The sequence below is a fragment of the Symphalangus syndactylus genome, chromosome 13 (assembly GCF_028878055.3).
Source record: "Symphalangus syndactylus isolate Jambi chromosome 13, NHGRI_mSymSyn1-v2.1_pri, whole genome shotgun sequence".
Lineage (NCBI taxonomy): Eukaryota > Metazoa > Chordata > Mammalia > Primates > Hylobatidae > Symphalangus > Symphalangus syndactylus.
In genome coordinates, this window is record NC_072435.2 from 60,413,134 (window position 1) to 60,428,990 (window position 15,857).

Below are 15,857 nucleotides of genomic sequence, written 5' to 3' on the forward strand. Positions count from 1 at the left end.
GTGAGTCACCACACCTGGCCTGACTTTTCACTATTTAAGCCACTAAAGCAGTTAATGTGATTAATAACCTATGTTGATGGGATTACAGTAAGCCAAGCATTCTCCCTATTGCTTAACCAGGGTAAAAATGGGTATGATAACCTTTACAGAAAGTAATTTGGCATTTTGGCAATTTAAGAATCTTTAAAAAGCTCATAGTTCCTATCATTTGACACAATAATTCAACTTTTAGGAATCGATTTTAACAAACTAATGAGATAAGCACCAAGATTTTGGTATGCACATTAATCCAACAATTACTTTCTGAATACTTGTTCTGTGCTGGGCCCTGGGGTAGAGCCACAGTGAACAAAAAAATAGGGCTCCTATGTGCATGGAAGTTACCATCCATTAGTTTAAAAAAAATTGTGATCTTGCTATATTCAAACTCTAAAAACAACATCATTAACAAATAAGGGAATGCATATACAAATTATGGTATATCCATAAAATAGAATATTGTAAGAGCAGGCCGGGCACGGTGGCTCAAGCCTGTAATCCCAGCACTTTGGGAGGCCGAGGCGGGCGGATCACGAGGTCAGGAGATCGAGACCATCCTGGCTAACACGGTGAAACCCCGTCTCTACTAAAAATACAAAAAATTAGCCGGGCGTGTTGGCGGGCGCCTGTAGTCCCAGCTACTTGGGAGGCTGAGGCAGGAGAATGGCGTGAACCCAGGAGGCGGAGCTTGCTGTGAGCCGAGATCGCGCCACTGCACTCCAGCCTGGGTGACAGAGCGAGACTCTGTCTCAAAAAAAAAAAAAAAAAAAAAAAAAGAATATTGTAAGAGCATTAAAAACAACTTTTGAAAAAATCCATAATGACATAAGAAATGGTTATGTTAAAAGGTTAAAAGCAAAAAAAAATCATGATGCAAAACCAAATATATATTATTGCAAGTATGTAAAAATTCAGAGAAAAAAGATGAGAAGGAAATATATTAGGATGTTAACACAAGTGATCTCTGCATATTTCTAAAAGTCAGAAATCCCAGGCTCTAGTCTCAACTCTACTGCTTATTACTATCCTAATATTTGACTTTGGGCAAGTCAGTCAAATCTCCTAAGTCTTAATTTTTTAATTTAGAAAGTGGAGCTGCAATTCTGGATTTGAATCACTCCTAGTATTCAAATTAGATAACGCAAGAGTGAGTCTGTTGTAAGCTGAAAAGCTTGAAACAAATATCACATACTATTATTTTCTTAGCAAAGAAGGATGATTAGACTAGAAACGTTGAACCCCTTTCTCCCACTTTTCCATGTCTCTTCTCTCCTTCAAATTCTAATTTAATACAATGCTAACTTTTGGGGAATTTTCTTGACTTATCCCATTTGCCCCCCAATCACTTACTTTGTATCTTTGCCACATTTTTGTGTATCTCATTAATCCATACATTGGCCAAACATATCTCACCAGATGTGTTTCTTTCTCTTTTTTTTCTTTAAAAAAGTCTTGAATCATTTATGAACTTAGTGTGGGCTGGGCTGGGGCTATTCTGAATCTTTAGAAAATTATATAACCATCATTTCTTCATTCCCATCTTAATCCTTTGCCCAAAGAATAACAATTGAACAGTCCTAAAATCAACAAATCTCTTCAGGAAAACATTTCATAACCTCTCTGATGTAGGACATTTGCATCTTAAATATTCTCATCATCATTACATTTTAAGTGTAAACCTTTCCAGGCAAAGATCACCCACCTGATGCCTTGTGAGGCACTGTTCCCAGCAGAGGGACATTGACGGTTGGATCTGCCATGATGCCTTTATCCAGGGAGCGCAAGGACAAGAATTCATAGAAGTATTCTGCCTACAACCAAAGGCACTGACAGTTAGTAACATGGAAACCACAGAGAGGGAGAAGGCACCACAGAATTCATCGTCCATCTGATGGGGCAGAGATAATTTTCATTACAGGAACTCTGGAGCACACAGCATCCTAGATACTGAGTAGGCACAACTCACCCTTCTGTGTTAGACTCTGGAGAGAAGTGATCCCTAAAAACATTAAAAACAGCCACAATAGTTAATCTGTTTTTGTTTGTTTGTTTTTTGAGACAGAGTCTTGCTCTGTTGCCCAGGCTGGAGTGCAGTGGTGCAATCTCAGCTCACTGCAACCTCTGCCTCCCAGGTTCAAGCGATTCTCCTGCCTCAGCCTCCTGAGTAGCTGGGATTACAGGCATGCATCACCACACCCTGCTAATTTTTGTATTTTTGGTACAGACAGGGTTTCACCATGTTGCCGGGGTCTGTCTCGAACTTCTGATCTCAAGTCATCTGCCTGCCTTGGCCTCCCAAAGTGCTGGGATTACAGGCTTTAGCTACTATGCCCCCCCAGTAATCTTTTGACTTAAATGATATTAATTGCTATCTTTTTAAAAGATTGAGAAAAAAAATTCTCTTAGGGAAATAGGTGATGTGAAACCAGTCATTGACTAGAATCCATCTCAGCTATTTTAGTCATTCTTTAATACTCCTAATTCTAAATTCTGAAGTGAGTCTTTTGATCAGAATTGGGAGAGTTGTAATGAAGTCCCAAATTCCATGATCTCGCTGTTAACATTTATTTTTTACTCTCATTCCCTTTAAAAGGTTTATATTTAATGTCTCAATTTAATTGTGGAGAGAAAAGCCAAAAGATGCAAAAACCACTATCACAATAAGACAACAAGCCATAAACCTTTACATTGTAAACATTTTCATTTACCCACTAAGTCTAGTTGAGAAAATGATTCCTGCTACTCAAATGGCCATGAATACTGAAAGCAATGATGCATAATCTCACTATAGAGCTTTAATGCTTAATGGATTCCCAACTGGATTATTAAAAGGGCTTGTGAAGGCCAGGCACAGTGGCTCACGCCTGTAATCCCAGCACTTTGGGAGGCTGAGGCGGGCGGATCACTTGAGGTCAGGAGTTCGAGACCAGCCTGGCCAACATGGCGAAACCCCATCTCTACTAAAAATACAAAACTTAGCTGGGCGTGGTGGTGGGTGCCTATAGTCCCAGCTACTTTGGAGGCTGAGGCAGGAGAAATGCCTGAACCCAGGAGGTGGAGGCTGCAGTGAGCCAAGATAGCACCATTGCACTCTAGCCCTGGGCAACAGAGCAAGACTCCATCTAAAAAAAAAAAAAAAAGTGAAAGAGAGACATTACTAGAGATGCTATAGACATTTAAGCAAGAAAATGGAATATTGCCATCAATATTACACCAATAAATTCAATTACTTTGACAAAATGAACTCCTTGAGAAACACAAATGAACAAATCTGACAAGAAATAGAAAGTTCGAATAGCCTATGTCTGTTAAGGAAATTATATTCAAAATTGTAGAACCCTCCCACAAAAAAAATTCCAGGGTCAAATGGCTCCCCTGGTGAATTCTCACAAACATTAAGGAAGAAATAATGCCAACATTACAGAAATTTATAAGTATTAGAGATTGTTATTATTATCATCAATATTGTTTTCATAAGTCTCCTCCCTCAGTTATCAGCTTCCAGCTTGAACCTGGGATGCAGAGGTTGTCATGAGCTGAGAACATGCCACTGCACTCCAGCCTGGGTGACAGAGTGAGACTCTGTCTCAAAAAAACAAACAAACAAACAAACAAAAAAGCGGGAGGAGAGTTGTGATGGTAACAATATGTTCTTGCTTAGAAATAAAGAACAATCAATAAATAGCATCAATGCTAACATGAGAGGCAAGTTGAGTGGTTCTGCAGTTACCTGTAGAGACATCCAGAATTACATTAATTTAATGTAAAGAATTAAATTAATTTTTTGCATTCTACCCATTCAGTTCCACACCCAGAACTACATTAATTCAATGTAATTAATTAAAGATATTAATTAATTAATTTTTGCATTCTATCCATTAATTAATTAAAGAAATTACATTAACATGGGCTAGGAGGTTAAAAAAGAATATGACCCTACAAGCAATATAAAATTTATTTTACAACATGAAAGATATTAAGAGATACATGGTAGACATTCAAACAATTTGCTGCTTTAAATCACAGTATCACACGCAGCAGGCATTAAGGACTTCACATGAGGATAATAATGCCAAGGGGTAGTCTCAGATGCTGTGGGAACTTGTCTATACTTGAAGTTAATTGAGAAACACTTCCTGGTTTCACTAGGCCAAAAGGAGAACCTTCAGGGACCAAATTCCCACTGCATCCCCTCCTGTGAGTTGTGGTCAAGATTCCAAAAGACCACTGTGAACAGTTCCCTAGGTGGGTAACAACATTGTTTAAATTAAGTTATAAAATTGATTCAGTAGGATGGCCCTGAGAATAAAGAGTCATAAGGCAGGTAATTCATACCCTGTTTAAGGGAAGGCAGAGGTTTATAAGAAGTCTGATGAAAGGAGCGTTGTCAGGAAAGGTAATTCAATTTGGAATGAATTCCTTTGAAAGAGAGAACAGTATTTCTGTCCCTACAGGAAAACCAATGACTATTAAAAGTGGATTTGTTTTCATGAATCCAGGTGTTTTAAATGACTTCTACCACCTGCACTTCCCTCTACATTTTACTAGATAATATATATCATTTAACATATTGTTCTAAAATGTATTTTATTTGGCACTATGAAAGGATTTAGTGATATATGCCCTTATAATGAATAACATTTGAATTATTTCTATTACTAAGTACAGTAACAACAATCACAATAAACTTGGGTGTAATGCACACCATGTGCGAAAACATTCTAAAGACTTTATTAACAGTACATATAATGATGGAAAAGAACTGAATGGATAGAATGCAAAAACTTTGAAATGAAAAGGTCAAATACCATATAAGTTATCATTTGCTACCCCATAATTATGTCTTTGAGCTTTGTCACATTATAAATTAAATATACCTTTCTATGTGTGATATATTTAAAAATCACATTTGTAAAACTATAATAATTTTAACAAATATAATTTAATTTAAAAAATAAGCTTTTAGTTAATAAGAAAAACTAGACACCAAGATTAAAACAATGATTGTGTAGAATTGATGGTGATTTTTTTCCTTTTCTCTCTTTTTCAGATTTTCTATATGTGAATTTATATCTTTTCATGAAATAAGTGCATTTATTTTTTAAAAAAGCATTAATCATGTACCCTCCTTTCAGTTCTGTGGCTGATGATTCTTTTTCCATAATTCTCTGATCATAGATAAAATATTCTTGAACATCTATTTAACGTGGCTGTGTTTATACAATTTTATTTAAATCTCTTGCATGTCTCCTTGAAAGTGGAGCAATTCGCATAAAATAGCTTCTGAACGTCTCTTTCAAAAAGTTTTGATGATGTTCAAAGAATACGGAACTGAAAAAATTTCATTCAGAGGCCAGAAACGTAACTTCACAGAGCCTTCAGGTATGACCACAGAAGGTAGGCTGAGAAGCATGGAATCTGTTATACTTACCATCAGAGAGTTGATAATGAGCAGTGGCACGACTGCTCCACATGATGCAGCTAGGCTTAATAGATTTCTCTGGACACCCAATACTCTGATCTAATCAATAACACACTTTGCACAAAAGTGTCCCTTTTATTTCTTTGAGAATCAGTAAATATTTGTCTTATTCTAATAAGACTGTATCATAAGGCAGGAACTGGTTTCTTTCTTGGATCTTATCAGCAAAAGGCAGTTACCAAATTGTTTTCTTTCTTGCTGACGATGATAACTAACGGTGCATGAATCTCTGAAACATGTAATTTCCTGGATACTTGGTACATTTTTTAAAAAAGATTTTGTCTGTGGTTTTCATTGCGTCTTTAAAAATTCTAACTTCACACTGGGAAGTTTTAAGATAAAAAAAACAAAAAAGAGAAGAAAAAAGAAAAATTTTAACTTGAAAACCATTTAGAAATTGACTAACCTTTTATCTCTGATGTTGACACTAACTTCTTTCAAAGTTTTACTTTGCCATTGTAAAGAAATCTAAAACCCTCAATACTGTAAAAATATTTCTACAAATATAGTATTATGAACTACAGAGTAAATATATCCTTCATTTAACCTAAGGGCTTAAATTAAAAGCCACAAGAAATGGCTGATGAACAATATATTTATGCCATACTCTAACTTCTAGACAGGACTTTCTGTTTTTACTTTATTTATAATAAATATTCTTAGACCCAAATCTCCCCATTGGAAAAACTTATTTGAGAGCAAATAAAATCTAAATTCTATGCCAAAGAGAACAGAGAACTAGCTTTAAAGTTTGGGAACAATTTCCACAAATTGTAGGTTTATTATTTAGGTAAAAGGAACTCAGAGCATGAACAGTAATAGAGAAATAGTATACTGGAGAGTCTAAAACCTCTATTAGGAAAAAGTACATTTTGTTCTATTAAATGACACTAGAGGAAACTCAGGTAAAGGCAAACAGAGTAATTATTTGGGAAATACATGAAAAGGTTGCTTTGTATTCAAACAAAGAATGGGTCTATTCAGGAGAATAATTCACTGGCCTGGTTTGCCATGCAGTAAATTTTCTTTCCATGGAGAAGCATAAAAGACACCCAAATATTATCAAGAGAGGAGTGCTGGAGGTCATTTAACTTGCTTCCAATGGACTTGGCTGAAATATTAGGATTGTTCCTTCCAGAAGAGATGAAGACATCATTTAAACAGCAAAATAGGACAACTCATAAGGCCTTTGTTCTGGCACTCCTTTTGGGGTAGACATAGAGAAAGGAAGCAGAGAATTGCATTAACCATTGGGAGGAATGAAGAGAATCCAGTATTTCTCTTCTATCTTTGAAGTTCTATGTTTATAGTGTGTACTTAATCTAATAAGCACAATAATTGCAGGAACCTCTGAGTTAAGAATCAAAGATCTTTCATAAAACCAAGGACTTCAAACCTCTTTTAACCCATATATCGTGATGCTGACCTAAGTGCTCATGGAAGAACATTAAAACAATAAAGTTATCATCTTTATTCTAAAGAAGGTTTCAGGCATTTATAGATACAAAACACACAAAAGCCATAAGGTTTGAAGATTTTCAAATAATTTTTGTTGAATGTTTATTATACTGCAGTTACTGTTTATTTAATTCTCACAACAGCCTATTATTGTTATAGCATACGAGTGAATTCAGATTTGCAGATTCACTGTGAATTCAGATTAGCAGATTCACTGGGTATGAGAGGTACTAAAGAGCTATAAAATAGATCCTATGCTGTATGTGAAGGGCCAGAAAAAATCTAAAATAAGCAAGAAAGGAAAATAGTTCAATGTTAAAGACCCAAACAAAACAAATAAGCATGCCCAATGATTAAAGTAATCTGAATATCTAGAGCAAAAATTGCCAGATCTCACATTCTTCCTCAGAATTCTTCTTGTTACCTCTGCAAAATTTCATTCTTCAAATTCAAAGCTCATTATCCTTGGACTCTGTGACACTCTTCTTATTCTCATATCACTTCTTGATTTTCCTGTGTTTCCTCATTAACTCTCCTCTCAGCTCATAATCATATAAAATCACTAAGACTCTTTTTATATTGTCATGAAACTCAGGTATTTTCACAGATTGAACCATTTCCCTGTAGACAGTGATGCTCAACATGAACCATTTACATCCTTCTTCCAAAGCTCAGACTCTTCTTGCCATCTGCCTCATGCCCATGCTCATGTGCATGGAGCCTGGTTCTTTATCTTCCAAAATCAGCTTCCCCACTTGATTTCTCTTTTCTTTTCTTTTTATTCTTTTCTTTTCTTTTCTTTTCTTTCCTTTCCTTTCCTCTTTTCCCTTTCCCTTTCCCTTCCCCTTCCCTTCCCTTCCCTTTCCTTTCCTCTTTCCTCTCTTCTTCTCTTCTCTTCTCTTCTCTTCTCTTCTCTTCTCTTCTTTTTTCTTTTCTTTTCTTTTCTGTTTCCTTTTCCTTTTTTTGCACCTCACTCTTGCCCAGGCTGGGATGCAGTAGCATGATCATGGCTCACTGTAGCCTCAACCTCCTGGGCTCAAGCCATCCTCCCATTTCACCCCTCCAAGTAGCTGGGATTACAGGCATGAGCCACTGTGCCTAGCCCCACTTGATTTCTTTTTAGCTGCCAACAGTCTTGTTATTGTTTCAATTAACAAAGATACTGAATCTCAGGGTTATTGCTCTTTCTTACCTCTATATCATGTCCCCACAGAAAGACACCAAAATCTTATTCTTTCTTCTTTTATATCTTAGGATTCTGTACCTTCCTTTCATCCCCACCACTTCCACCTGAATCCAGCATTTATTTCCTCATATTGGCATTTTTATAACATTCTTTGAAATATTCTTTTCGCCTTTCTCTTTAAAAGTGGCCAATACATCAAATTAAACCACCACTTTTTCCATGTTACAATCCTTTCCTGTCCTCGCTTATGGCTGGGATAAGGCCTTCAGCCTGTTACGTGTCTCCACAGCCTGGTTCCTTCATCTTTTTATCTCTCACTACTCCCTAACAGGGATCATCTTCTGGAGCTCACTGGCCCAAGGTGATACCATAGCCATGCCTATATTCCAGTGATTTAACCTCTACTGACCTTCGATAGGACTTAAACCAGCTTGGCCTTTAAACATCTACCACTATGTATTATTATTTAACTTTTCATATGTTTCTATCTTGTATTCTCATCTAAATGTTGGATTCCTTGTGGCTAAGAATAGGACTACATATTTTTTCCAATGGTCTACTGGAGACTCACTCAGCATTGTGCACAGCAAGGCATTTGAAAAATATTTGCTGAATAAGTGAATGAACGACCTACAGAGAAGCATCCCGAAGTGTAAACCCGATGCGTTCCAGAACACATTGTTGTGGTAAAATGGCATTAGCCTCTGATTCTAGTGACAGACAGCAGCTTTTCTGTTTGGCAATTGCTAAGTTACTTTTATGGGCCAAAAACTTCTCTCTTACTTTTCTGTGTGGTCAGTCATTGCAGCCCACAATTGAGAACACAGAACACTTTTGAAAAAAAGAACAATCAAACACTGACATTTGTTATCTACCTGATCTGTGTGCAGTTTGTAACTATTTTATGCTTGTTCTGGCACCAACTTTTGGCAATGAGGCTCCCAGAAAGAATGTAAGGAGATAATGTAAATGAGGTCCTGTTCTGACACAAGACTTTGCCTAAGGCTCTTCTGGTTTATATTTCCCTCTTGGGTTTCCAGTCACTTTGCCTTCTATAAATTACAGGATGTAATTGTGCTATCATTGGGAAACTGTGAAATACAGATTGAGTATCCCTTATCCAAAATGCTTGGGACCAGAAGTGTTTTGGATTTTAGATTGTTTTTCAAATTTTGGAATATTTGAATACATATAATAAGATATCTTGGGGATGGTACCCAAGTCTAAACAGAAAATTCATCCATGTTTCATATACACCTTATAGGCTGAAGGTAGTTGTATATAATATTTTAAATAATTTTGTGATTAGTCACATGAAGTCAGGTGTGGAATTTTCCACTTGTGGCATCATGTTGGCCATTAAAAGTTTCAGATTTTGGAGCATTTCAGATTTTGGATTAGGAATGCTCAACCTATATCAACAATGACTATTTTTCCCTGCCTCCTTTTGAAACTAGCTCTTAGAAGAACTTGTTTCAAAAGGAAAAGGGAAAGCACCTTCTCATGCAGAGTAGCTATTTATTTTACTGATCATGGCTTAAACAGGCAATGGAAGACACATTGCCTAAAGAGAAAATCTCAATTAGCCAACTTCTTCTGTTCCAGTCGTTGTTTTTATACACACTAGACTAGACCACAGCCAGTGGGCTGGACTGAGGGAGTGAGGTTATTGGAATATAATGGTGATATTAAAACTTGAAGTTCAAATAAACACATCCAGGACTATGAGAGTTTTGTAAACTAAAACTGGCAAGAGATCACAGTTTGGCTTCACATGAATCTGAAATTTCTAAGACATTTTCCATTTTTTCCTCCTAGGGTTTGGAATCACCACTGTTCATGCAAACCAGAAACAGACCTGGCTATCTGACAAATCATTGGCTAGTCACTCTCTTTCAAGATGTCTAAAGATAGAGAAGCAACAGAGGGCTATACTGCTATTTTGTATTAAATAAAACCAACAGTTAAGGTTTTTTATTTTTATTTTTTGAGGAAGGGGTGACAGAAAAGTAGAAGCAAAGCATTTGGAAATGGAAAACACTTTGTTCAGCTCATCTAAAAATTGAAAAAAGAAAGGTATTGGTATAAATATAAAGTAGTCTTTAAACCAAATTTAGCCCTGTTCAGCACACTGCTTTCACTGGTTTGCCAAAATTTATAATGGAAAGGGTGGTGTAGGCAGCAGTGGGGCTTCTGAAAACTTCTGTTCCCCTCGAGCTTCCAGGACAAGTGCCTCCTCCTCACAGTAAGCCTGCTCCAACTCAAGCAGTAGTAAAGTCCTGGGTTGATGCCAACCTAAAAATTGGGCATGGGGAGGAAGGAAGCATTAGGCAACTATGGTGGGGTAAGATAAGGGACTGAGGAAAGAAAATGTCATTACAAGTGGTGTGGTTGACACTGTGGGGACCAGGGTCAGTCTAAACAGGAGGTGTGGAAAAAGAAACAGCATGGAGAAACTTGAGAGCACAACGACACATTTCTGTTAGATGCTAAGGCAAGATGATGATTCCATAGCATGGATGTGCCCAGAAAGCAGCAGTGTGTGTGCAGGTACTTGGGAGAAGAAGGGAGAGGGAGACAGTTCTGGAAAGGGAAAAGGAATCTCTTTCCTGGTGTTTCTTTTTTTTTTTTTCCATCTCATCTCAAGGCTTACATTTGAATATTTCTTTTCTTAAAGCTTCAGAAGCAGTCATTGAATATTCATCTGTATGAAGGGAAAAGAGAACTGTGCTAAGAGCTATTTCTTTACTAATAATATTTTTAAACCTGAGCAATTGGCTGGGCATGGTGGCTCACACCTGTAATCCCAGCACTTTGGGAGGCTGAGGCAGTGGATCATGAGGTCAGGGGTTCGAGACCAGCCTGCCCAACATAGTGAAACCCCATCTCTACTAAAAATAATAATTAATTAAAAAAATAGCTGGGCATGGTGGTGCACACCTGTAATCCCAGCTACTCTGGAGGCTGAAGCCGGAGAACTGCTTAAACCTGGGAGGCAGAGGTTGCTGTGAGCCAAGATCACGCCACTGCACTCCATCCAGCCTGGGTGACAGAGTGAGACTCCATCTCGGGGGAAAAAATAAAACAAAACAAAAAAAATCCTGAGCAATTACCCTCACACCTTATGCAGTACATTTGTTCTTCATCAATATCTCATTCCCTTGTTCTCTCCTTCATGCATTTTACATGGTGGTATATTTCAGCAAATCAAAATTTTTAGGACAGAATGATATTTACAAAGTGTACATAAAAACTTGAGTAGCGTATATAAGTAACTGAAAGAGGCAAAATTAATGTTCCATTTCCTTCACAGTTCTTTAAAATGCAGTTACCTCCAGGGGTGTATATTTACTTCAGTCTATTGATAAAAAGTAAATGTCAAAATTTTAAACTTGAAATATCAGAAGATATATTCAGTGATGACTTCCAAAATATTTAAAATTAGGTCATATTTTTCTTAGTTTAGCTCTAGGTAGTTTTCTTAAATTCTTTAGTATTTTTTCATTGAATCCACATGGACAGTATTAACTTATTCTTTGATTTAAAAAAAAGGAGGAAAAAAAACACAGACTTTCCCCCTTAGCTTAATGTTTTGAAAAAATGCATTAGATACTTTCGTAAAGGTTATGAGAAGTGCCTTAATTTGACATTTTTGTTCAAGTAATTGCAATTGCATATTTCAGAATACTATATTTCAAGGTATCTTCTAATGAGCAGTTTGTTCTGTTCCTACCTAAGAGTCAAACAGGAAAAAAAAAAAAAGTCCGTAACCTCTTGGTTACAGATTTTCAAAGTCCAAAACTAGTCTTACCAAAGAAGATTTTAAGAACAGTCATGTATTCGATAAATTTTATTTTATACTTTAGAAAAAGTCATTGCCTAGAAGATATAAGATACTTGGCTCTTTTAATTTTCTTCTAAGCTCTTCTAGTCATTTGCTATTTAAAAGTTGTTACTCATACATACATTATTCATTCTGTTTAAGGAAAAGAGAAACTAAGGCAGAACTGAAAATTTCCTGAGGAGCACCGATGATGACAAGCCGTAATCTGAGGACTAACTAAATCTATACGGCCAACTTCAATTGTCCTCCCAATCCCCAAGAAATTCTTGTAAACATCATTAGTCTCTCCCTTCTTGTACACACGACAGTTTCATAGTTTTCCCCCAGGTATGCTGTCCCATTCCTGCTATCTTCTCTCAACTGATGTCAATATCCACAAAGAAAACAGAGATTACTATATACGAATTCTCTCAACATCCCCCCCATCTATCTACAAATAGTCTAATATCCAATCCTGGTTCCTTTCCATATCCTCTGAGACTGGCCCCATCATTTATGCCATCTGTGCACATATAAGTGTACTAATGTGATGAAAAGATTAAAAACTCTGTCTCTGCCATCATTATCATGCTTTTAAAAGAGTCTATAAGCATGGCCTTGGTTTTCTTGCCCATCAGTCTTTAGTATGGTTTTTGCCTCAGTCACTATTAAAATTTCTCATAAAAGGTTACTGATGATTTCCAAGTTGCTAAGTCCAGTGAGCCCTTTCCCATCTCTATCTCTCCTGTCTTCTATGAAATCTTTTAATGACGATTAACTTCTCCTTCTCTTCTTTTTTGTTGTATACATAGCAACTCTCTCTGAGTTTTTCTTCTCCTTCTCCAATCACTTTCTCTAGTCACCTTCACATGCTCTTCTCTCTATAATTGCACCTCAAAAAAAAAAAGAGTTCTGAATGTGGGTCTATGCATCCTTAGAGAACGCATAGCTTCAATGTTCATATGCATATGAATATTTTTCTTAGTGGGGGGAGCACATTCTAGCTTTCATCACATTCTCAAAAGAATCTATGACTCAAAAAAGTTAAGAACCATTGTCTTAAATGTTGATGTTCCCTGGAAACAACTACTAGTCTGCTCTTCTGGCTTATGCCCTCTTTTTGGGGGCATCTTATCTATTTCTATGACTTCAAATTACACCTACATTTCATTAGCCTCCAAGATTTTTATCTCCAATTTTCACCCTTCTCCTAATCTCTAGATTCGTATTGACAACGGTCTACCAGATATCTCCCTTTGGACTTAACACTGGAAAGATAATGGACAAACTCATTATCTTCCCAATGAGGCTGTTCATTTGTATTCCTTAAGAAAGCATAATATACCTATTACCCAAGACATAAACTTGACAGTTTTTCTTAGACTCCAAACTTCTTTCTTACCAACTACCTCCACAAATTCTCATTGATTTCTCAGCTTTATTCCCGTCTTTTCCTTCCCAATATTACGACCAAAATTCAGACATTTCTCCCTCATGCTCCTAACCTACCTCCCTGGTAACTCATGCCCTCCAGATTTATTCCCTCAATCAGCATCATCACCCAATTTTTCTTCTTAAATGCCAACTGGAATATATCACTGCTCCTACTTAACACCCTTAATTGTTTCTTATTACAATGAAGACTTTGGCTAGCTACAACTTTCTCTTTAGCTCTGCCCACCAGCCTCTTCTCCCACATCCTGCCTCACAGGTCTTTGATCTGGCCATAGCAAGCTTTAAGTTAACGGAGCCACCAGCCTCTGTCACGAATCTTATTTCGTACTCTATGCCTGGAATATCCACTCCCTGCACTTTCTCACCAAGCAAACTTTGACTTACCTCTCCAAGCTTGGATGAAATGTCATCTCTTCGGTAAAACTGCCCTTGCTACAGGTGCTTCTTTCCTGTCCCCTTTTCCTCATCTTTACACTACTGTACTTACAGTAAAAATCTATTTTCTTGTCTCTTCCCCCTGGCCCCTACCGCAATTAAACTCTCCTCATTGGAAGGGATTTTTTCTCTTCTTATTTGAATCCGCAGTGACTAATCTATTTTTTGTGGCTGAAAAACTGTTTCTAAAAAATGAATGCAAACTTTGAGTTAAGTTAGTATAGTCTAAAAAAATAGGTAAGTCACCTTTTACCATGTTCATTCAAGGTATGAAACTTCTGACTTCCAGTGAAACAGAAGCTCAAGTATACTTGCAAAGTCTTGGCTGAGAGAGGTAGACAATTGGGTCCCAGTCAACAGTCAGCGGGAAATGGGAAAAGGGGCCAACAAGGGAGACTAACCTGGTCCAGAGCTGACTCTTGAAGGGAGAGAGCCAACAGTCCAAATAACAGTGGCCACAAGGCTGGGGAGAATGTGGGTGAAATCTGGGCTAGAGTGAGACCAGCTTGGCTTGAATTCTAACTCTACTATTTACTAGCTGGCCTTGGGTACAGGCTTAGCCTTACATTCATTCAACACATATGTATGGAGTGTGCCAGGCATAACGCATTGTGTGTGCCTAAGATGCCAAGCTGAGTCAAAACAGACCTAGTATTTGTCCTTATGGAGCTTGCAGGCTGGAAGGGAGCTGATCATTAAGTAAGTAAAAAATTAAGACTGTGATAAAGGGCTTCAGAGAAGTACATGGGATTCTTTGAGAATGTGTACTTTGGCTTAACTTGGGGGTCAGGAACAGCTTGCTTGAGAAAGGATGGCAGAACTGAGATCTGCTCAGTGAGCAGAGGTTAAACAGGTGAAGGAGGGGCAGCTTTTTAAGCAGAGGAAAGATCAGTTGCGTAAGCTCTGGGAGGACTCTGGCAAGCTTGAGGAACCCAAGGAAGCCAGTGTCTACTTTGCAGTGCTGTTGTGAGGATCAAATAATGCATGTGAAGTAGGTGCAAATGTTGGCACATTGTAAGCATTCAACAAATGCTGGTTACTATACACAGGATCAATATAAAGTCCTTTATTGGTGCACTGTGGTAGCAGGAGTCCCTTGACAGTGGCAGTACCCATAGAAAAAAGCAGCTTGGAGATTCCTGGGTGATGGGAGCTGGAGGGGTGTGATCAAGGGAGGGTCTGTGTAATGCATTGTGGGTATAGGGAGTAAGGTTCAGAGTGAAAGCAGGGGCTGTGGAAACAGTCCAAAACAACCTTCCTTTTCTAGTTCAAGTTAGCACATATAGGCAAAATTGGAATTATCCTATTTCTTTAACTTTAAAATAAATTAGAAATGTCTTATCAAACCATTAATTTGCAGGAAATTTAAAGGATAGAGGAATAAATTAAACTACACCACAAAGACATAATCAGTAAAATCCAGACTATGGAAAACTCTACAGGGCAAAAACCTAGTTTCTTTAATAAAAATTTGAAGGAATGAAAGAAAGAGAGGAAATCTCCACATATTTTCCAGTATTATGCAAGACAAGTCTTTTATATATTATATATATATTCCATATGTAATACATATTATACATTATATATATTATTCCCAGTATTATACAAGGAAATCTCCATGTATTTCCCAGTATTATACAAAGCAAAACTACAGAAGAAGTCTTATTCCCTATCTTTGAGAATCTCTGAGAATAATACTATTTGCCTGAACTGAGCTAATTAGAGTATCTGCTTCTGTTTAAATTAAATTCAATATTGTATCCTACATAACCAATTTCCTGTATTACAGTTTGAATAAAAAGAAATCACAGACTAGGTAAAATGGTATTGTGATTAAATTCTACTGTGTTTATATTTCCAAAAGCAAGTTTGATTTTCATAGGTCTTGCCTTTTACCCTAGGAATCCACTTCAACCAATAGCTCTGATCAAAGGTTAAAAAGTAAATTAATTCTAATTAATTAAGAACAAAATCTTTTC

At 37.1% G+C, this 15,857-nt stretch overlaps 1 protein-coding gene across 1 annotated transcript in view; it reads right to left on the reverse strand.

Moving 5' to 3' along the window:
• The window catches only part of WIF1 (WNT inhibitory factor 1), a 71,496-nt gene that overhangs the window by 26,006 nt on the left and 29,633 nt on the right, over positions 1-15,857 (reverse strand). Inside the window, exon 3 of the mRNA XM_055236640.2 lies at positions 1,742-1,850. Within this exon, the coding sequence (XP_055092615.1) occupies positions 1,742-1,850 (109 nt within the window). The remainder of the gene's footprint in view (positions 1-1,741; positions 1,851-15,857) is intronic.